Source organism: Aedes albopictus, chromosome 1 (genome assembly GCF_035046485.1).
Source record: "Aedes albopictus strain Foshan chromosome 1, AalbF5, whole genome shotgun sequence".
Taxonomy (NCBI): Eukaryota; Metazoa; Arthropoda; class Insecta; order Diptera; family Culicidae; genus Aedes; species Aedes albopictus.
The window spans coordinates 261,466,221-261,490,138 of NC_085136.1; the positions used below are offsets into that span (position 1 = coordinate 261,466,221).

General features: G+C 44.8%; 1 protein-coding gene across 1 annotated transcript in view; it reads right to left on the reverse strand.

The window, feature by feature from the left end:
• The window catches only part of LOC109416910 (SH3 domain-containing protein 21), a 328,588-nt gene that overhangs the window by 52,670 nt on the left and 252,000 nt on the right, over positions 1-23,918 (reverse strand). Inside the window, exons 2-3 of the mRNA XM_062846712.1 lie at positions 17,348-17,996; positions 17,096-17,264 (exon numbers count right to left, since the gene is read on the reverse strand). Of these exons, the coding sequence (XP_062702696.1) occupies positions 17,096-17,111 (16 nt within the window). The 5' untranslated portion in view covers positions 17,112-17,264; positions 17,348-17,996. The remainder of the gene's footprint in view (positions 1-17,095; positions 17,265-17,347; positions 17,997-23,918) is intronic.

The following is a 23,918-nucleotide window of genomic DNA, read 5'->3' on the forward strand; positions in this document are numbered from 1 at the left end:
AGTATGTTCCCACTATTGTGCTTCTGCAACAACCAGATTCCAGATCCATTCGAACCCATTTAATTAACAAGTGGAAGCTCGGCGGCATCTGTGTTATGTAGACAAAACACAAATAAATATTTGCCTTTTGTACCCCCATTCCTAAAACCGCCGTCTATAACTACGACGTATGCCAGTTCCAATTACAGTGCTTTGACTGCTGTTTTGGCTGTTAAACACAAAGCCGGTCTGGTCCGGTGGTGGTGCAATGTTGTGCTTTTTCCCGTTTGCTTCTCTCTGGGTTGAATAAACATAGAGGTACGTATCTAAACCGACACGTGCTTTCGGGGATCGGATTTCAAAAGCAATTTGTAAAACAAGTATCTGCTTTTCGCCAATCACTATTACCACCACTACCACCACCACCTTGAACCGCTGTTGTTGGGCTGGGAAAAAAGAAAATCGAAGGTCTTTCTAGATGACAGTGCGCCCAGGGCTGGTAGTGGTTTGATGGCAAAGTTATGACCCAAAAAAAAAGCAGCAAAGTCAAATTTACAGAAGTCTATTTACAGAAGCCAGAGAGTTTTATTTTCTTTTAGGATTTGGATGCTCTATTGTATATGGAGCTTTTTTTGGTCTCTTGATGATGTGTTGAGCCTAAAATACACCTTCAAACATAAATATTCTGATGTAAAAATTTCGAATTTTAATGTATTTCATCGTTTTGCTATAAGATAATTCCATCATACCTGTTGAAAATTCCGTCGACCAACTGTTTTCGTTGACTTTCCAGTAAACTTACATTTAGATTAAGATTTTATAGAACTTCTACACGTACTGACTACTTGTCATTGTAGTAATCGTAACTCAATGATCGATCGTGACGGCTTCGCTACCAACCCTGGACGAAGGAAAGACAACGATGTTGATTGTAATTCCTGACGAAACGTCGCCTTCGTCGCAGGTTTTATCAAAAACGATGAAAATGATCGAATCGAAGTTTCTATTTTCACTTTTCCGATGGCGCTATTGCTGCTGGTTAATGGTGCACAAAGCATTCTCCTCCACCTCGCCTCGTCGCGCCGGCCGTGAGTAGAGAGCTTCGCTTTGGTATGGTTTCTCGGGAGGAAGCAATACCAACTGGGTGAGATTTAGATGGCGCAAACACACTCATTCGATTCAATGTACATTGCCATCGTCGCCCGCGCTACCATTGCAATAATGCCTCCGAAGGGACGGATGACGACGACTACAGAAAGATAAGAGTGCTATCAGACGAACGGGAAAACGTGATAACAGTCGACCGTATCGTTAAAATGAGCCGCATTGAATGTGGCGCTCGACTCGATCTCCATACCGAACAGCGACCAAACGAACGGCGTATGTTCAGCCTTAGACTTTATAGTGCTGGCAGAAATAAAATGGTCACTTACAAAAGAGAAAAAGTCTGATTCCATGGGAAATGGGAATACGTAAAAAAGACACAACGCGTTTTCAGTAATTTCTATTAGAAGTATGGCAAATATATTCTGTTTTGACGAGCAGTATGAAAGACGGAAATGCCTATGTTCTAAACATTTTCCTCCTATTTTGCATCTTTCTATATTCTTTATCTTTCCTATCTATGTACATATCGTCCCCTTAATGCTAGAACTAGGTAACTGGTTTTGCGAAATCGCGTGCAATTTGTTTACATCTGAACGTTCACCACAATAAACAAAAGTTTGTCGATTGAAACTACAAAAACACATAATGATTCTTTTTTTTAAGACCAATAAAGTGTTTGTTTTATAGCAGGATATGTTTTACCAGCCATTTTTACCCGTACTTCCCAAAACAAGTTACCTAGTTCTAGCATTAATGGGGCGATATACAGCTCACATGTTCATAGCCATCGCTAGAACAGAAACGGGTTGAAAAAGTTGTTTCCCTTCCTTCCAACTTTCACAGAACAGTCTCAATCTATCAGATAACGCCTACGAGTTATGCAACCAAGGGAACTGTGTCGCTTATCTTCAGTATAATTAAACACACAATTGTATCACCTGATGGCCTGGCATCCACGCACCAATGTGTGAACCCTCGGCCAACTATATCCCACCAACAATCCGACATCCGTATGAATTTGTGCAAACGCAGAGGTATTTTCGGTCTGTTGTGGATACAAACGATTGCAATCATCAGTTCTTTCCCCTTCTCCATATTGACCTACAACTTGTTGTGACAGGCGCCATTGTCGCCTAAAAATAGAAGATCACCCTCACTCACACATTGAAGATGTCTGCTTAATCCCCGGCAGACATCTCATTGGTTCCTTGTGTAGCTGGTCCAGCGATACTGGAATAGCACCCAAAGGCGGTCAATCAGGCTCAAGCTCAAGCTCATGCTCAAGATTTTACTTTAACTAGGGGTTAAACATTATTCTGAAAGTAAGTAACCTATTTCATCATCGGCTATAGCCTAGGATCCCCTTAAAAACTTTGTCGGAGATTGCAAAGCGATCCGAGTCTTGTGAAAAAAGTTATAAACTACGACGATTAGTGCTTTACATGTAAAGGAATAACATCAATATAAAAATCCCAAATTTTGGCAAGAATTACCAAGGGAATAACTTTTTCCATACGCGGCAGATCGCTTTGTTTGAAGTTTTAGGAATGTTTTAAGGTGAAGAATCAAGAAATCCCATTGCAATTTTGCATACAAACTTTAGAGGCACAAATCTGACGAACGAAGCATCGAACCAAGCCGCACTTGATTTTCCTGGCTTTGCTCACTTGCAAAAAGAGGCAGCTTTTCCAAATCGAGCGCATTTGTTTACGAATTTTTAAGATTTGTGCTTTTGAAAACGTGAGTAGGGGCCTAAGTCGGCCATTGTGGCAGCCATATTGGTATTCGTTGAAGTTTCTCCTTAAGGGTGTTCTACAGAATTTCAGGGCGTTCCAGGAGTTTCCAAAGAGTTGCAGGGCAATTCAAAGGGTTTAAGGAGCGCTCCAACTTCATGGGCGTTCAAGGGGATTTCAATAAGTTTCAGAGGTGTTCCAAAGCGTTTATGGGCTTTCAGCGGCGTCCCAGAGGATTTTAGAGGCCTTCCAAAACAAACTGCCTGGTGGCTAGGTATACGGAGTGCGAGAGTAAGTCTCGGCTTCATATAAATAATTCGCTCGCACTTGTCGTTAGTGGGCACAAACAGGAGTGTGTTGTGGATTGGCATCTAAGCCGAAAAGAGAGATGAGTTTGTGAAATAGGAGTGTTCACGGTGCGGCTTCGGAGTTAGTTTGGCTTTCTATTCCGCAGAACCATTACCTGTTCTGTGGCTTAGTTGGTTAAAGCGCCGGTCTAGCGAATACGGAGTCGTGGGTTCGAATCCCAACAGAACGCGATTTTTTTCACAAATTTCATCTCTCAATTTGTCAATTAGCAACATTTTCGTGCCTTCTAATTACAAGTTTTTCCAGTATGTTTCAGACATACCAGCAAACCTGGTAATATGCCAGTAAAATGGGCAATATATATCATTGTACCCTTGCTTGCGTCACACGGCGCAGTTCGGTCGTCCGAGCGTCCGACCGTGCCGTGCTCTCGACGCATACTAATTAGTCACCAGAAAAACAAACTGCCTGGTGGCTAGGTATACGGAGTGCGAGAGTAAGTCTCGGCTTCATATAAATAATTCGCTCGCACTTGTCGTTAGTGGGCACAAACAGGAGTGTGTTGTAGATTGGCATCTAAGCCGAAAAGAGAGATGAGTTTGTGAAATAGGAGTGTTCACGGTGCGACTTCGGAGTCAGTTTGGCTTTCTATTCCGCAGAACCATTACCTGTTCTGTGGCTTAGTTGGTTAAAGCGCCGGTCTAGCGAATACGGAATCGTGGGTTCGAATCCCACCAGAACGCGATTTTTTTCACAAATTTCATCTCTCAATTTGTCAATTAGCAACATTTTCGTGCCTTCTAATTACAAGTTTTTCCAGTATGCCTTCCAAGTGGTTTTAGAGATGTTCAAAGTTATTTTAAAAAGTTTCAGGTGTGTCCCTGGATGTTTCAGGGGTGCTATAGAGAGCTGTAGGGCGATGCAAGGGCTTTCAAGGGTTTTCAGGGGCGTGCTAGGTGATTTCAGTAGCATTCCACGGATTTTCAGGAGTTTCAGAGGATTTCAAGGACTTTCAAGCGGTTTCAAGACTGTTCCATGGGGTTTCGGAGCGGTCGATGAATGCGCCTGGGGTTTCAGGGCTTTCCAGGAGTGTTTGTGACGATCTCCGGGAGGTTTCTGAAGTGCCAAGGACAAACCAAAGATTTCCAAACGCTTTCAGAAGAATTATTGGGGCGTTTCAAGGGTTTCCGAGAAGTTCTAGGGGCGTTCCAGAGATGTGTTAGGAGTCTCAGGGGATTCCAGAGGCGTTCCAGGGGATTTCAGAAGCATCCTCTCAATCCAACGGAAATGCCTTCGAAATCCTCCGGAAATTTCCTGAAAAACGTTAACCCTAGTAGGATGTTGGGGTAAATATGACTCAGATAGGTACGCTGAGCGTGCACTACGCCTTCGTGGTGCGAATATCCCAAAATCCCGGGAAACCCTCCAAAACTCTGCTGGGTATTTGACCCAACGAGGGCGCTCACAAGGTCAGGTATCAGTAAGTCGGCTCTAGAGGCACGTTTTTCTCCAATTTGAGAAATTTGTGCCATGACACACAGGCACTTATCTACAAAAATATGCAGCAATCTCTATCGATAGTTTTGCTAGGATTCCTACCTGGATTCATCTTGTAAATGCTCCAGAGAATCTTGTAGGGATTCGTCCCATAATTTCTCCAGGAGCTACTTTTGGTATTCTTCTAAGGGTTGTTTTCGCGGAGATTGTTGCCGAATTTTTTTTCTGGAATTTACTCAGAATTCTTTCAGGGATTTCTTCTGGGACTCTAACTAAGATTTTATTTATTGATATGAAGTAAGATTTTTTTTCAGGGATTCCCGGAATTCTTTCAGCGATTTTCTTGGGATCCTTCCGGGATTCTATACGGGATTCCTCAAATGATCTTTCCCGAGTTTTCTTTAGGGATTTGCCCCGAGATTCCTTCGGGAATCGCTTCAGGATCCCTTTCAGGATTCCTCCGAGACTATATCTGCAAATTTGTTGCTCCTGGGATATCTTTTGAAATTTCTCCAGGGATTCCTTTCCGCATTGTTTCTGAGATTCCTTCCTGAATTTCTTCATTAAGTCCTCCAGAGATTAGGAAGTTCACAATCTTCTTTCGGCATTTTTTATTTATTTTCCGGGGGATTCCTTTTAGAATTCTTTCCAGGATTTCTATATTGATCCTTCCTTGTTTTTCAAATGATTTTTTCCTGAGATTCCGTCAGGCATTCCTTCAAGATTATGCATAGGATTCCTCCAGAAAATCTTTTGGAAATTAAGTTAGTAATTCCTCCCTGGATTTCTCCTAAGATTTCTTTAGGGATTTCTTCCAGGGTTCATTCCGTGTTTGCCCTCGGAATTCCTATGGGAATTTCTCCCAGGTCGGACATTTTCCCGAGGATGGGTAACATCGCACCCGAAACCGGTCGACAACAAAGGTAAATTTTAACCCTTTGACGGTTACGTCTTGTCTCGCGTGTCGCGTCTTGGGAATGTCGTGTACCTAGTTCTTACGTTAGCAAGAAAAAAGGAAATAGAAAAAAAACAACAAGTATTCATTTCTCCCGGGCTTCGTTCTGGAATTCCTCCCTATATTCCTTCATTTATTCCAGGATTTTTAAATTGCTTTTTCCAGTTTTCATAAAGAAATTTCTCCCGAGATGTATTCCCAAAATTCCTTTACGGATTTCTCTCGGGAGTTTTCCGTTGATACCTTAATTTAATTCTCCCGAGATTCCTTTAGAGATTTCTTCCAGGATTTTCCCACCATTTTTCAGGTGTTTCTCTCAAGTTTCAATAGGGCATTCCTTCGAAGATAACTCTTGGAATTCTTCTTCTATCAAGGATTACTCCAGGATTGTGCAAATAATTTTATTAAGACTCTTTTCTGGAATTTCGTTAGGAATTCCATAATTGATTCCTTACGGGGTTCCTTAAACGATTTCTTTCAAGATTTGTTCACGAATTATTGCCAGTATTGCATCTGAGATTCATCCAGGATGCTTACTAAATTTTCTATTGGGATTTCTTTGGGAATTATTCACTAATTTCCTTTAGGAATTCCTTCAGGATTTCCTCCCAGAATTCTTGAATTGATTCCGGGCTATCATCATCAATTTTTCCTTCCGAGGTTTCCTGTACGTTTTAACCGAGATTCATTCAGGGATTCTTTCAAGGATTCTTCAAAGAATTCCTTTGGGAACTTCTCCCGCGATTTCTTCCGACATTCTTTCTGGTATTCTTTTCAAGATTTATTAATGGATTTTTCCTGGAATTCTTTCAGGGATTCCTTCAAAGATGTCTACCGATATTTTAACTGGGAATTATTTTGAGATTCTTTTAATTCGATTTACAGGGATTCTTCAGGGAGTTCTCCATCAATTCTTCGGGATTCCTTCCTAGATTTCTTCTGAGATTCCTTCCTGGATGCTTACATTGATTGGTCCCAAAATTCCCACCAGAAATTTTTACCAGGATTCGTCCTGGATTCTTTCAGTGGTTCCTTCCAGATTTTTTTGCGAGACTCCTTCCAAGATTTTCCCCGGAATTTCTTCCGAAATATATCCTAGGATTTATTCCGGAATTCTTCCCGAGATTGTAGATAATTTGCCCAGGATTCCTGTGAAGATTGATACCAGTTGGGGTTGGAAGGGGTAGTGGATTGACAGTGGAGGAAACGGACTATTCGGTAGTGTAACGAGCCATGTATCAACTATGGCACAGGTTCTCAAACTTTTTGCTATTGCGGCGCCTTTTGAAATTTTCCAAAACGTCGCGGCAACTTTTTACAGAGAATTTTCATTATTTTACAACAACTTTCAGTTCAAACATTTGAATGCAAATCTGTGAAGAATTTTTAGTACCACGTTTTCTTAAATTCCAAATAAAATTCAGTTTCTCAATTTTGATTTAAGAAAAATTGCCTAAGAATTTCATACATGTTTATTAGATTTCAAAGGTCATATTTATTAATCGTACAAATTAAACAAATATGAAAAAAGATTCTACATCTAAAGCAAGCTGCTGATTCCTAATAATTCAACCAAAAACACTAAAGCTGCTGCATTACTTTGATAATCCCGCATGAATTGAAATTTCAGTTTTGGATGACCATTTTTGAACGACCATTGAGAAAAGTTGAAAAAGGAGTTCTTCTGGTACCTAGTTTTCTATGAATCTAAAATGTCTGAATCTCGCGTTCTTTAAAGAATTTCGAGACTGGTTGATGAGATCAAAACTTACATAATTTACTTTTTATTACAAGCTGTCAGTAGAATCGCAAATTATAATAATCTAATAATCTATTTTAGAAACTTGAAGAAAATTTCTCAAAATTCCGAAAACCTTATAACATGGACAACATCAAAAAGTTTCAGGAGGATACCAGAAATTCCATGGAACATTCGCAATTTGGAAAAAAGGCCGGGGAGTAACAAGTTCCATTCATGGACATTGTTTATAGTAAGCCATAATGTAATTTGACAGTCATTTTTCCTCATGGAATAGGAATCTTTTTAAATAGTTCTCAACTCTTTCTCTCGTTTGTCGTGTCAAGTGATTTGTTCAAGGGGTTCTACAGTAAATAATCCATCAATGATTTACATAGTAATTCTGAAGCTCGAGGTAAAGAATTAAAATATGTTGATGAAATTCTTCAAATTGATGCACTTTAAGAATACTTTTTCGAACAACAATTTCTAAAACGATAAAAAACAAATTAATTTACAATGTCAGAGTTTCTTAAACTATGGGTCGCGGCTCACTCTTGCCATAACATTGTCGAAATTGATAAGCACCAATGAACATCTTTCAACACCAAATTTTCAGATGAACACTTCTTTTCCAACAACACTATACACATACTTAGGTATGGAACGGAGCATTTCTGCATTATTTTATTGTGTTAACAACCGCGCGCTCCCGTCGTCGATGGACGTCCAGCCACTCAGCCAGTTCGTCTCGTCCGCCGACAGTTAATGCATGCAAAGGGAGTCGTCAGTCTGCAATGATGGCTGGCGATGATGCTTGCCGTTATCCATGTGAATTGTCGTCGCTATTGTTTTCCCCATAACTACAACAACAACAACAACAGCAACGGCAAATCGTGGAAAACATCGCGATCGGCGTGAATCGCTTCGTAAAACAGCCTACGTACCTAAGTTGATTGCGAATTTTTGAACATGATTTTCCAAGGAGTTTTGACTTTGGTTAACTTCATCGACAACATCGCTTTTTTCCACCAGTTAACGGGTATAAGTAGTTTGTATTCCACATGAATGATTTTACATTCAGTTTACACGGATACACCTGTTTGTTGGACGAATCGCCATTCATAGCGCAAACACTTGTTTTCAATTGCTTACTTTATGGTTTATTACTCTAATGGTTGAATGATCGCCGTGTGAAGGTCACTAGTTGAAGTCTCGCGATTAGAATATCTTTGTATTCAGTACACAGAGACTCATTCAGCTGAAGATTTTTCTCTGGAATGAACTTCTCAGAAGCTTGGCCTTTTTCCTAAGGTGTTTTTTTATGGAAGTTGTCCTAAGGTGTTTTTTTTTATGGAAGGCTTGTCCCCAGAAGCTTGGAAGACTTCTCCCAGAAGTTTGGAAGGCTTCTCTCCAGAAGTTTGGAAGACTTCTCCCAGAAGTTTGGAAGGATTCTCTCCAGAAGCTTGGAAGGCTACTCTCCAGAGCTTGGAAGGCTTCTCTCTAGAAGCTTGGAAGGCTTCTCTCATGAAGCTTAGAAGGCTACTCTCCAGAAGCTTGGAAGGCTTCTCTCATGGAGCTTGGAAGGCTACTCTCCAGAAGCTTGGAAGGCTTCTTTCCAGAAGCTTGGAAGGCTTCTCTCCAGAAGCTTGGAAGGCTTCTCTCCAGAAGCTTGGAAGGCTTCTCTCATGGAGCTTGGAAGGCTACTCTCATGGAGCTTGGAAGGCTACTCTCCAGAAGCTTGGAAGGCTTCTCTCCAGAAGCTTGGAAGGCTTCTCTCCAGAAGCTTGGAAGGCTTCTCTCCAGAAGCTTGGAAGGCTTCTCTCCAGAAGCTTAGAAGGCTTCTCTCCAGAAGCTTGGAAGGCTTCTCTCCAGAAGCTTGGAAGGCTTCTCTCCAGAAGCTTGGAAGGCTTCTCTCCAGAAGCTTGGAAGGCTTCTCTCCAGAAGCTTGGAAGGCTTCTCTCCAGAAGCTTGGAAGGCTTCTCTCCAGAAGCTTGGAAGGCTTCTCTCCAGAAGCTTGGAAGGCTTCTCTCCAGAAGCTTGGAAGGCTTCTCTCCAGAAGCTTGGAAGGCTTCTCTCCAGAAGCTTGGAAGGCTTCTCTCCAGAAGCTTGGAAGGCTTCTCTCCAGAAGCTTGGAAGGCTTCTCTCCAGAAGCTTAGAAGGCTTCTCTCCAGAAGCTTGGAAGGCTTCTCTCCAGAAGCTTGGAAGGCTTCTCTCCAGAAGCTTGGAAGGCTTCTCTCCAGAAGCTTGGAAGGCTTCTCTCCAGAAGCTTGGAAGGCTTCTCTCCAGAAGCTTGGAAGGCTTCTCTCCAGAAGCTTGGAAGGCTTCTCTCCAGAAGCTTGGAAGGCTTATCTCCAGAAGCTTGGAAGGCTTCTTTCCAGAGGCTTGGAAGGCTTCTCTCCAGAGGCTTGGAAGGCTTCTTTCCAGAAGCTTGGAAGGCTTCTCTCCAGAAGCTTGGAAGGCTTCTCTCCAGAAGCTTGGAAGGCATCTGCCAAGAAGCTTGGAAGGCTATTTTGCAGAAGTTTAAAAGACTTCTCTCCAGAACATTGAGACGTTTTTTAATACTTCTCTTCATATATGTAGTTATTCTACTAAGTTGCATTACGGGATACCGGTGTGAATGTAAAACATGGTTTTGGCACAACAATTCTCAAATTGATTCTAGCCTACAAATGATAATGTTCCAGTCCCGTCAACTGACTTCAAGCCACAAAGTTTTCTTTCTACGAAAGTCTACCTTCGTGGTAAACCCCCTAATTCCGATAAAGACATCTGTGTGCTGCTTGCTAATCGTAAATCATACCTCCACCACAGCGACGACGAACGTCAACGGACGACGCCCTGATTACGAATCCGTATCAACGCGCAGCGATGAACGAACCGGTGCGGCGGTGGGCCGAGAAGGCTGAGTACGAGTGTAGTGAGTAAGTGTAAGCATGACTCACCCACCGCAAAAAATCGCCTGTTTTTGCTGCTTTGCATGACGGAATTTACTGTCTTTGCTACAGCAAAATGTGTGTACACGGGGATCCAGCAAACGAGTTGGCAAGTTTTGAATGCCATCTAAAGGGACGACGAATATGCTTTGACTATGTCCATTCAAAATTTTCTGTGCGATTACCTGGAATCGACGTCGAGCTATGTGGGTATGTGACTCCAGGGCTAAAAGTGCCGGTGAAGGCTTTCGTCGCACATACACAGAAATGCATGATGGGTGATGATTCATTTTTACGTTTTTCGTACACTTAGTGGTATAGAAAAGTCAAACAAACATTTAATAGTTATTTATGTAACGAGTTGCAAAAAGTTGATTTTTTCAGCACGAGTCGTACAGGCTTGCCGAGTTGGATAAATACGAAGAGTGCTGAAAAAATCGAGTTTTGCAACGAGTTCCATACAAAATTTTATGCAATGATTTTTTTTCATAATCCAACTCATTTGAGTTGTATAATGTTCATAATGCAACTCAAATGAGTTGCATTATGAACATTATAGAACTATTTTTCATTATGCAACTCATTTCAGTTGCATAATAAACCAGCTCGGAAAAATTGATCATTATGATACTAAAATGAGTTAGATAAAATATAAATTATGATACTGAATTGCATAAAATAGATTTAATTGACGAAATTTATTCGAAACTCTGGGCGAGCTTCCTTTGAATCCCTGGACGAGATTCCTTTCAGTCTCTAGACGAGATTCCTACGAATCTCTGGACGAGATTCCTACGAATCTCTGGACGAGATTCCTACGAATCTCTGGACGAGATTCCTACGAATCTCTGGACGAGATTCCAACGAATCTCTGGACGAGATTCCTACGAATCTCTGGACGAGATTCCTACGAATCTCTGGACGAGATTCCTTCGAATCTCTGGACGAGATTCCTTCGAATCTCTGGACGAGATTCCTTCGAATATCTGGACAAGATTCCCACGATTCTCTGGACGAGATTCCCACGAATCTCTGGACGAGATTCCCACGAATCTCTGGATGAGATTCCTACGAATCTCTGGACGAGATTCCTACGAATCTCTAAACGAGATCCCTTCGAATATCTGGACGAGATTCCCACGATTTTCTGGACGAGATTCCTGCGATTCCTGGACGGGGTTCCTACGAATCTCTGGAAGAGATTTCTACGAATCTCTAGACGAGATTTCTACGAATCTCTGGACGAGATTCCTTCGAACTTTTGTACGAGATTCCTTCGAACTTTTGGACGAGATTGTTTCGAATCTCTGGACGAGATTCCTTCGAATATCTGGACGAGATTCTTTCGAATCTCTGGACGAGATTCTTTCGAATCTCTGGACGAGATTCCAACGAATCTCTGGACGAGATTCTTTCGAATCTCTGGACGAGATTCTTTCGAATCTCTGGACGAGATTCTTTCGAACCTCTGGACGAGACTCTTTCGAATCTCTGGACGAGATTCCTTCGAATCTCTGGACGAGATTCCTTCAAATCTCTGGACGAAATTCCTTCGCATCTCTGAACGAGATTCCTTCGCATCTCTGAACGAGATTCCTTCGCATCTCTGAACGAGATTCTTTCGCATCTCTGAACGAGATTCCTTCGAAAGACTCCTACGAATCTCTGGACGAGATTCCTTCGAATCTCTGGACGAGATTCCTTCGAATCTCTGGACGAGATTCCTTAGAATCTCTGGACGAGATTCTTTCGAATCTCTGGACGAGATTCTTTCGAATCTCTGGACGAGATTCTTTCGAATCTCTGGACGAGATTCTTTCGAATCTCTGGACGAGATTCTTTCGAACCTCTGGACGAGACTCTTTCGAATCTCTGGACGAGATTCCTTCGAATCTCTGGACGAGATTCCTTCAAATCTCTGGACGAAATTCCTTCGCATCTCTGAACGAGATTCCTTCGCATCTCTGAACGAGATTCCTTCGCATCTCTGAACGAGATTCTTTCGCATCTCTGAACGAGATTCCTTCGAAAGACTCCTACGAATCTCTGGACGAGATTCCTTCGAATCTCTGGACGAGATTCCTTAGAATCTCTGGACGAGATTCTTTCGAATCTCTGGACGAGATTCCTTCGAATCTCTGGACGAGATTCCTTCGAATCTCTGGACGAAATTCTTTCGAATCTCTGGACGAGATTCCTTCGAATCTCTGGACGAGATTCCTTCGTATCTCTGGACGAGATTCCTTCGAATCTCTGGACGAGATTCCTTCGAATTTCTGGACGAGATTCCTTCGAATCTCTGGACGAGATTTTTTCGAATCACTGGACGAGATTCCTTCGAATCTCTGGACGAGATTCCTACGAATCTCTGGACGAGATTCCAACGAATCTCTGGACGAGATTCCTACGAATCTCTGGACGAGATTCCTACGAATCTCTGGACGAGATTCCTACGAATCTCTGGACGAGATTCCTACGAATCTCTGGACGAGATTCCTACGAATCTCTGGACGAGATTCCTACGAATCTCTGGACGAGATTCCTACGAATCTCTGGGCGAGATTCCTACGAATCTCTGGACGAGATTCTTTCGAATCTCTGGACGAGATTCCTACGAATCTCTGGACGAGATTCCTACGAATCTCTGGACGAGATTCCTACGAATCTCTGGACGAGATTCCTACGAATCTCTGGACGAGATTCCTGCGAATCTCTGCACGAGATTCCTACGAATATCTGGACAAGATTTTTCCGAAGCTCTTGACGAGATTCGGTCGAATCTCTGGGCGAGAATCCGTTGAATCTCTGGACGAGATTCCGTTGAATCTCTGGACGAGATTCCGTCAAATTTCTGGACGAGATTCCTTCGAACCTCTGGACGAGATTCCTTCAAATCTCTGGACGAGATTCCTTCGAATCTCAGGACGAGCTTCCTTCGAATCTCTGGACGAGATTCCTTTCGAACCTCTGGAAGAGATTTCTTCAAATCTCTGGACGAGATTCTTCTGAATCCTCCTTCGAATCTCTGGACGAGATTCCTTTGAATCTCAGGACGAGATTCCTTTGAATCTCAGGACGAGATTCCTTTGATTCTCAGGACGAGATTCCTTTGAATCTCAGGACGAGATTCCTTTGAATCTCTGGACGAGATTCCTTCGTATCTCTGAACGAGATTCCTTCGCATCTCTGCACGAGATTCCTTCGAATCACTGGACGAGATTCCTTCGAATATCTGGACGAGATTCCTTCGAATCTCTGGGCGAGATTCCTTCGTATCTCTGGACGAGATTCATTCGAATCTCTGGACGAGATCCCTACAAATCTTTGGACAAGACTTCCACAAATCTTTGGACGAGATTCGTTCGAATCTCTGGACGAGATTCTTTTGAATCTCTGGACGAGATTCTTTCGAATCTCTGGACGAGATTCTTTCGAATCTCTGGACGAGATTCTTTCGAATCTCTGGACGAGATTCTTTCAAATCTCTGGACAAGATTCTTTCGAATCTCTGGACGAGATTCTGACGAATCTCTGGATGAGATTCTTTCGAATCTCTGGACGAGATTCTTTCGAATCTCTGGACGAGATTCTTTCGAATCTCTGGACGAGATTCTTTCGAATCTCTGGACGAGATTCTTTCGAATCTCTGGACGAGATTCTTTCGAATCTCTGGACGAGATTCTTTCGAATCTCTGGACGAGATTCTTTCGAATCTCTGGACGAGATTCTTTCGAATCTCTGGACGAGATTCTTTCGAATCTCTGGACGAGATTCTTTCGAATCTCTGGACGAGATTCTTTCGAATCTCTGGACGAGATTCTTTCGAATCTCTGGACGAGATTCTTTCGAATCTCTGGACGAGATTCTTTCGAATCTATGGACGAGATTCTTTCGAATCTCTGGACGAGATTCTTTCGAATCTCTGGACGAGATTCTTTCGAATCTCTGGACGAGATTCTTTCGAATCTCTGGACGAGATTCTTTTGAATCTCTGGACGAGATTCTTTCGAATCTCTGGATGAGATTCTTTCGAATCTCTGGACGAGATTCTTTCGAATCTCTGGACGAGATTCTTTTGAATCTCTGGACGAAATTCTTTCGAATCTCTGGACGAGATTCCTTCGCATCTCTGGACGAGATTCCTTCGAATCTCTGGACGAGATTCCTTCGAATCTCTGGACGAGATTCCTTCGAATCTCTGGACGAGATTCCTTCGAATCTCTGGACGAGATTCTTTCGAATCTCTGGACGCGATTCTTCCGAATCTCTGGACGCGATTCATTCGAATCTCTGGACGAGATCCCTACAAATCTTTGGACAAGACTTCCACAAATCTTTGAACGAGATTCGTTCGAATCTCTGGACGAGATTCTTTTGAATCTCTGGACGAGATTCTTTCGAATCTCTGGACGAGATTCTTTCGAATCTCTGGACGAGATTCTTTCGAATCTCTGGATGAGATTCTTTCGAATCTCTGGACGAGATTCTTTCGAATCTCTGGACGAGATTCTTTCGAATCTCTGGACGAGATTCTTTCGAATCTCTGGACGAGATTCTTTCGAATCTCTGGACGAGATTCTTTCGAATCTCTGGACGAGATTCTTTCGAATCTCTGGACGAGATTCTTTCGAATCTCTGGACGAGATTCTTTCGAATCTCTGGACGAGATTCTTTCGAATCTCTGGACGAGATTCTTTCGAATCTCTGGACGAGATTCTTTCGAATCTCTGGACGAGATTCTTTCGAATCTCTGGACGAGATTCTTTCGAATCTCTGGACGAGATTCTTTCGAATCTCTGGACGAGATTCTTTCGAATCTCTGGACCAGATTCTTTTGAATCTCTGGACGAAATTCTTTCGAATCTCTGGACGAGATTCCTTCGCATCTCTGGACGAGATTCCTTCGAATCTCTGGACGAGATTCCTTCGAATCTCTGGACGAGATTCCTTCGAATCTCAGGACGAGATTCTTTCGAATCACTGGACGCGATTCTTTCGAATCTCTGGACGCGATTCTTTCGAATCTCTGGACGAGAGTCCTACGAGATTTTTACGAAACTCTCGTCCTCTGGACGAGATTTTTACGAAACTCTGGACGAGATTCCTTCGAATCTCTGGACGAGATTCTTTCGAATCTCTGAACGAGATTCTTTCGAATCTCTGGACGAGATTCTTTCGAATCTCTGGACGAGATTCTTTCGAATCTCTGGACGAGATTCTTTCGAATCTCTGGACGAGATTCCAACGAATCTCTAGACGAGATTTCAACGAATCTCTAGACGAGATTCCAACGAATCTCTGGACGAGATTCCAACGAATCTCTGGACGAGATTCCTACGAATCTCTGGACGAGATTCCAACGAATCTCTGGACGAGATTCCAACGAATCTCTGGACGAGATTCCAACGAATCTCTGGACGAGATTCCAACGAATCTCTGGACGAGATTCCAACGAATCTCTGGACGAGATTCCAACGAATCTCTGGACGAGATTCCAACGAATCTCTGGACGAGATTCCAACGAATCTCTGGACGAGATTCCAACGAATCTCTGGACGAGATTCCAACGAATCTCTGGACGAGATTCCAACGAATCTCTGGACGAGATTCCAACGAATCTCTGGACGAGATTCCAACGAATCTCTGGACGAGATTCCAACGAATCTCTGGACGAGATTCCAACGAATCTCTGGACGAGATTCCAACGAATCTCTGGACGAGATTCCAACGAATCTCTGGACGAGATTCCAACGAATCTCTGGACGAGATTCCAACGAATCTCTGGACGAGATTCCAACGAATCTCTGGACGAGATTCCAACGAATCTCTGTACGAGATTCCAACGAATCTCTGGACGAGATTCCAACGAATCTGTGGACGAGATTCCAACGAATCTCTGGACGAGATTCCAACGAATCTCTGGACGAGATTCCAACGAATCTCTGGACGAGATTCCAACGAATCTCTGGACGAGATTCCAACGAATCTCTGGACGAGATTCCAACGAATCTCTGGACGAGATTCTGACGAATCTCTGGACGAGATTCTGACGAATCTCTGGACGAGATTCCAACAAATCTCTGGACGAGATTCCAACAAATCTCTGGACGAGATTCCAACGAATCTCTGGACGAGATTCCAACGAATCTCTGGACGAGATTCCAACGAATCTCTGGACGAGATTCCAACGAATCTCTGGACGAGATTCCAACGAATCTCTGGACGAGATTCCAACGAATCTCTGGACGAGATTCCAACGAATCTCTGGACGAGATTCCAACGAATCTCTGGACGAGATTCCAACGAATCTCTGGACGAGATTCCAACGAATCTCTGGACGAGATTCCAACGAATCTCTGGACGAGATTCCAACGAATCTCTGGACGAGATTCCAACGAATCTCTGGACGAGATTCCAACGAATCTCTGGACGAGATTCCAACGAATCTCTGGACGAGATTCCAACGAATCTCTGGACGAGATTCCAACGAATCTCTGGATGAGATTCTTGTGAATCTCTGGACGAGATTCTTGTGTATCTTTGGACGATATTCTTGTAAATCTCTGGACGAGATTTTTTCAAATCTCTGGACGAGATACCTTTATATATCGGGACCTACATTTCCATAATCTCTTCTGGTGATTCTTCCAAAAAAAAATCTAGGGTTTTTCAAGAATTCATCCAGGATTATATAGGAAATTGCACTGAAAGATTCGTCCAGGACTTTCTCTGAAGAATTTAGATAGTATTGAATAACTTAAAATTCCCATCTTTTCCCGGTTTAACCAATTCTATGTTCACCCTGCCCATATCATGTGAAAAACTGTGAACGATCTCTTACCTCCAGTTTTCTCCATGTCTCCTCCTTTGTTGTGTGCGTTGTTTTCGTTCGTTTTCTTTCTGGCCAACGGCGCTTCTCTGCTGCTGCAAGCTGCTGCTCTTTCTCCACAGTCGGTCACTAAATGACGGCCGGAGGCGCAATGTTTTTCGTTTTGCGGCGGCCGGGTTCACTTGGATTGAAGAACAGAAAATAAAAAAAAACTAACCGGATACCTACGACCGACGACGACAGGGCCGAACGCGATACACTCACTCAACTGACAACTCACGGTGGAGCAGCACCTTGTGTGCCACCAGTTTCGACGGTCGACGACTGTTTCATATGCGGTGGAATTCTTGTTTTCTTCTTTGTGTGTCAAAGACCACAAAACACCGTCAGCGACCGTTGCTGCTGCTGTTGTGTCGGGCTAGTACTCCGTAAGCCACCGTCGCCGCCGCCACACCACGGCACAATCTACTACGACGAGGGTGAATTAATTCCCTGGCTTGCTGGCTGTGTATGTCCAGCACTGCCCCTTTTTACACCGGAGTGCTCGACACGATTCTCTTTCACTATCTCTCGCTCTCCTCTTCTATGTGGCTCCAGCTCACGTTTTCTTGTTAGGGAGATCACACGTCGAATTTATCACATTTATTTTTACATTTTCGAATCTTTTATCATCTTCTTCTCGCTTTTGTACACCTTTCTTCCGTCGCCACCCCCCGCGGTACTTTCTTCTTCCACCTCACACACGTGTGTGCGGAGTTCCCTCCCCCTCTTTCGGTTGTCGTGTCGATACGCTTCACTGTCACTCCGCAATCCGAGCAGAGAGCACACACCAAATCCGGACCACAACGAGCAAGCACCGTCGAAACAAAACTAAACCACCGTATCTCTACATCCACTCAGCAGCGGCCAGGGCCTGCAATAAAAACCGAAAAAAGCACATGATTAGCAAACCATACTGGAGAGGTAACATACAGCAACAACAATACAGCAACAGCCAGTAGCCGTATAGAAATATAAAAATAAAACAAAACGTATGCAAATTTTATGCAAAAGAACACAGGGCTGCCCCAGTGATGATGGTTTGTCGCTAACAATAATCATCCGGGCCGTCGCCCCGAAATGCTTTCGCTCTATAAGGCCCCCAAAAAAGGTAAGCGGTGGCTGCCGCGATAGGGATGGCTGGATGGCAGCAGAGGTTGCCAATGCTTGGAGCGGTCTATATGGAGTATAATGTATCCTGGAGGAATCCCTAGAGGAATTCATGGAGGAATCCCCAGAAGAATTTCGGCAGGAATCCCAGAGTATTTCATGGATGAATTCTCAGAGGAATTCTTGAAGGAATCCCTAGAAGTATTCCTGTAGGAATGCCCGGAGGAATTCCTGGAGGAATGCCCGGAGGAATTCCTGGAGGAATGCCCGGAGGAATTCCTGGAGGAATGCCCGGAGGAATTCCTGCAGGAATTCCTGGAGAATTCCCCGGAGGAATTCCTGGAGAATTCCCCGGAGGAATTCCTGGAGGAATCCCGGAGAAATTCCTGAAGGAATCCCCGGAGGAATTCCTGGAGGAATCCCCGGAGGAATTCTTGAAGGAATCCCCGGAGGAATTCCTGGAGGAATCACACAGGTATTCCTGGAGGAATCCCACAGGTATTCCTGGAGGAATCCCACAGGTATTCCTGGAGGAATCCCACAGGTATTCCTGGAGGAATCCCACAGGTATTCCTGGAGGAATCCCACAGGTATTCCTGGAGGAATCCCAGAGGTATTCCTGGAGGAATCCCAGAGGTATTCCTGGAGGAATCCCAGAGGTATTCCTGGAGGAATCCCAGAGGTATTCCTGGAGGAATCCCAGAGGTATTCCTGGAGGAATCCCAGAGGTATTCCTGGAGGAATCCCAGTGGTATTCCTGGAGGAATCCCAGTGGTATTCCTGGAGGAATCCCAGTGGTATTCCTGGAGGAATCCCAGTGGTATTCCTGGAGGAATCCCAGTGGTATTCCTGGAGGAATCCCAGTGGTATTCCTGGAGGAATCACAGAGGTATTCCTGGAGGAATCCCAGAAGTATTCTTGGAGGAATCCCAGAGGTATTCCTGGAGGAATCCCAGTGGTATTCCTGGAGGAATCCCAGAGGTTTTCCTGGAGGAATCCCAGAGGTTTTCCTGAAGGAATCCCAGAGGTATTCCTGGAGGAATCCCGGAGGTATTCCTGGAGGAATCCCAGAGGTATTCCTGGAGGAATCCCAGAGGTATTCCTGGAGGAATCCCAGAGGTATTCCTGGAGGAATCCCAGACAGACGCGCCAACTTGGTCAAATTATTGGGGGGGCAAAGCCTGGTTTTTCTAATTTTTTGTATGGGAAAATCGAAAAATCGTCAAATATTGGGGGGGCAAAACCATGCTTGCCCCCCTAAGTTGGCGCCTATGATCCCAGAGGTATTCCTGGAGGAATCCCAGAGGTATTCCTGGAGGAATCTCAGAGGTATTCCTGGAGGAATTGTCGAGGTTGTTACGTTAGCAAACCTCAAGAAATTGAAGTGAAATACCAGAGGCATTTCTGGAGGAATACCAGGGGAGTTCCTGGAAGACTACCAGAGGAATTCCTGAAGGAATCCCAGAGAAATTTCTGGAGGAATCCCAGAGGGAATTACTGTAGGAATACCAGAGAAATTCCAAGGAAAATAGCAGAGAAGTTTCTAGAGATATCCCCAGAGAAATTCCAAGAAATCTTCCCAGAGGAATACCAGGATAATTTCTGGAGGAATTCTCAGAAAAAAATCTGTAGGACACCTAGAATTTTAGGGAAGTCTCTAAAGGAATTCTTAGAAGAATCCAAAGTGGAATTCCATGAGGAATCCCGAAGGAACTCATGGAGGAATCCAGATCAATTTCTGGAGCAATCCCCAGAAGAATTCTTAGATGATTCCCAGAAAAAAACCCTAGAGAAATCCCAAAGGAATTCTTGATAGAATTGCTGGAGAAGTTCCTGGAGGAATCCCAGAAGAATTTCTGGAGGAATCCCAGAGGATTCCCTGGATAAATCCCAGAGGAATTCCTGGATAAAACCCAGATGAATTCCTGGAGGAATCCCCAGAAGAATTCTCTAGAGGAACCCAGGGGGAGAAGTGCCTAGAGGAATTCCCAAAGTAATTCTCAGATGAATTCCTTGAGGAATCCTTATAAGAATTCCTGAAGGAATACCCAGAGGATTTCGCAGAAGAATTCTTAGAGGAATCCCTGGAGTAATTCCTGACGGAATCCCCAGAGGAATTCTCGGAGGTCTCCTCAGGATAATTTCTGGTGGAATCCCAGAATTCAATCCGGGAGGAATGTGCAGAGAATATGATGCTGAAATCCCCCCTCAAGGGATTCCTCTGAGAATTCCTGCAGGAATGCAAAGAAGTATTGCTGCAGAAGTCCCCAGAGGAATTCTAAGAGAAATCTCAGAAGAATTCCTAGATGAATCCTAAGGGATTTCCTACACTAATTCCTGGAGGAATTCCTAGAGGGATTTCTGAACATGTCCCTAGAGAAATTTCTAGAGATATCTCCAGAGAAATTGCTGCAGAACTCCCCAGAGGAATACCAGGAGAAATCTCCAGATTAATTCCTGGAGCAAACTCTAGATGAATTCATCGAAGAATCTCCGGACTAATTTTTGGATGAAGCATCAGAGGATTTCTGGAGGAATCCCAAAAGGAAATCGTAATAGAATGCTCAAAGAAATTCCTGGAGGAATCTCCGGAGGAATTCCTGGAGGAATCTCCGGAGGAATTCTTAGAGGTATCCCCGGAGGAATTCCTGGAAGAATCCCAGAGGAATTCCCAGATGGATTCTTACAGGGATCCTAGAGGAATTCCTGGAGGAGTCCCCAGAGGAATTCCTCGAGGAACCCGTAGATGAATTCCTGGAAAAATCCTCAGAGGAATTTCTGGAGGTATCCCCAGAAGAATTCCTGGAGGAATCTCCAGAGGAATTCCTGAAGGAATTACCAGAGGAATTCTTGGAGAAATCGCCAGTGGAATTTTCAACAGATTCCTGGAGGAATCCCAGAGGTATTCCTGGAGGAATTCCAGAGGTATTCCTGGAGGAATGCCAGAGGTATTCCTGGAGGAATCCCAGATACCAGAACCACAGATTGCTGTCATCTCGCTGCGCTCCACATTGCAACGTGGACACTCGAAAACAACGTGTTCCGGCAATTCCTCAACACCTCCGCACTCAGGGCAGAACGGCGACCTTGCGTGTCCGAGCCGGTTCAGGTATTTCTTGAAGCAGCCATTACCTGACAAGAACTGCGTCAAATGGAAATTGACTTTCCCATGAGCTCTGTTCACCCATTCTGCCAAATTTGAAATAAGGCGGTGCTGTGGGTCCACCTTCCCTTCGCTGTGGTATTCCACTCGTGTTGCCACTACGCTATAGTGGCGACCCGCGCTGCCTTCCGAGCTCCTCTTGTGTCCCTGGCCTCGTAGCACTCTTTGTCCTCTTCTAGAACGAAGGCGACTGGAACCATCCCGGCAATCACACACACCACATCCGATGATATCGTGCGATAGGCGATCGCCACTCGCATGGCCATCAGTCTGTACGTTCTACAGAGTTGGACGCGAGTTCTCTTCGTTTTCGTTGCGGTCGCCCAAGCTGGACCAGCGTACCTTAAAATCGATGTAGACACGCTAGCTAGTAACCGCCTCTTGCTACTGCTGATTGCTGAGTTATTCGGCATGATCCTCGCCAATGCCGTGATCGCCTTTGTTGCTTTCCCGCATGCATAATCGAAGATTCGCCACGTGGCTGTTGAAATTTAGCCTGTCGTCGATCATTACGCCGAGATGCTTTAACTCCCGCTTAGAGACTATGGCATGTTCCCCGACTGTGATGGCAGCCTTCTGCACCACCTTGCAGTTACTGATCAGCACCAGCTCCGTTTTCTGGTGGGCTATAGATAGTTTCTTCCCCTGCATCCAGTACTCAACAGCGTCTACCGCCTCCGTAGCAAGTATCTCCACTGCTTCTAAAGACTCGCCAACTACCACCAACGTGATGTCGTTCGCAAATCCAACGATTTTGACGCCTGCCGGTAGCTCCAGTGTCAGTACCCCGTTGTACATTGCGTTCCACAACGTCGGACCAAGGATAGACCCCTGTGGAACGCCCGCACTTATCGTAAAGTTCTTCTGACCTGCACTTGTATGGTAGCACAGGGTCCGGTTGTCAAAGTAGTCGCTGAGAATCCTACAGAGGCAGTCAGGAACCATTATCTCGTGCAGCGCTGCTGCGATGGCTTCCCAGTAGCTTTCCGAGCGTATCCAGCAAGCATATCGGCCGGAGCGAACCTGGTTCACCAGGAGGCTTGCCTGGTTTAGGTAGCAGTACCAGTTTTTGTCTCCTCCTCTGAGACGGAAAACGTCCCTCGTCCAAACAGATCTGCAGAGATGTCCGGAACATGTCTGGGTTGGCCTCGATTCCCAGAGCTATGTTGGGAATACCATCCGGGCCGTGCGCCTTCTTCACCTTCATCTTCTGGGCCGCACTCTCTCCTCTCCTGCATGACCGTATGGTGTCGGCGACCAAATCGTAGGCTCGTGTTGAGGGAACAACCCCTCGACGATCACTTTCAGCTTCTTTGGACATGTTTCAGGGGGCACCGCTGGGCCACTGATTTTGGCCATCGCCACTCTATATGCGTCTCCCTACGGGTTTGCATTCGCATCACGGCACAACTCCATAAGGCTCGTTTTCTTGCTCCGCTTGATCTCCTCCTTCAAAGCAGCTTTCGCGACTCGCATCACTACTCTTCGCGCTTCTCTTTCCTCGTCGGTTCTGGTTCTCTGCATTCGTCTCCTGGCTTTGAGGCATTTTTTACGGAGGTCGTGAATCGCTTCATTCCACCAGTATGCAGGACGACGTCTGTGGCTCGGCTCGATCTTCCTTGGCATGGTTGTGTCGCATGCTCGTACCAACGCTGCTTCAGCTCCGATCCCGGATCTTCTTTTCTGAGAGTTTCGATGAAGAGCTCCTTGTTGAACTGCTTCGTCTTCCACATTCGGTCGCGAGGTTGCCTTCCTGTCCGTCTGTGTGCTCCATGACCGTACTCCAATCCTAAACCGAACCTCCTGGTGGTCGCTGTGAGTGTATCCGTCGCAAACCCTCCAGTTCATGTTTCCCGCGAGCACGGGGCTACAGAAGGTGACGTCGATAATCGATTCTCGACCATCCCTTCGGTACGTGCTGATGCTTCCTTCGTTAGCCAAGTCTACGTCGAGCTTTGCTAGTGCTTCTAGCAGAGCACGCCCTCTTGGGTTGGTGAAGCGGCTGCCCCCCTCAACGGCCCAGGCGTTGAAGCCACCGATTACGACCGGTCTCCGGTTGGCTAGTGTATCGGTTAGCTCATCTAGCATCTGGTTGAACTGTTCTACTGTCCATCGAGGGGGTTGCCTGCTTGAAGGCCGGGCATCTAGGGCCTCCCGTCACGTGTCTGTTGCGACTTTTGTCGACACAAAACATACATCTTTGCTCGTTGTTGCAGTCTTGTGCCTTGTGACCTTCCTGACCGCACCACCTGCAAAGCTTACTTCTGTATATTCCTTCGCAGTTCCGCCCTAGTTGGCCGTATTCTAGACACCTGTAGCACCCTTCCGGTCGCTGGGAGAATCTCAGTGAGCATACTGAACAACCAACTTTGATTTTTCTGATTGTCATCGCTGTTGGCTGCGTCTACTGGGAGCTTTATCGAAGCTGCCTGCGTTCCAAATGGTCCCCTTCTCAAGCGTACTGTCATGTCCAAACCTTCCAAATAGCATTGCTCCCTCATGACAAGTCTCACTTCTTCCTCT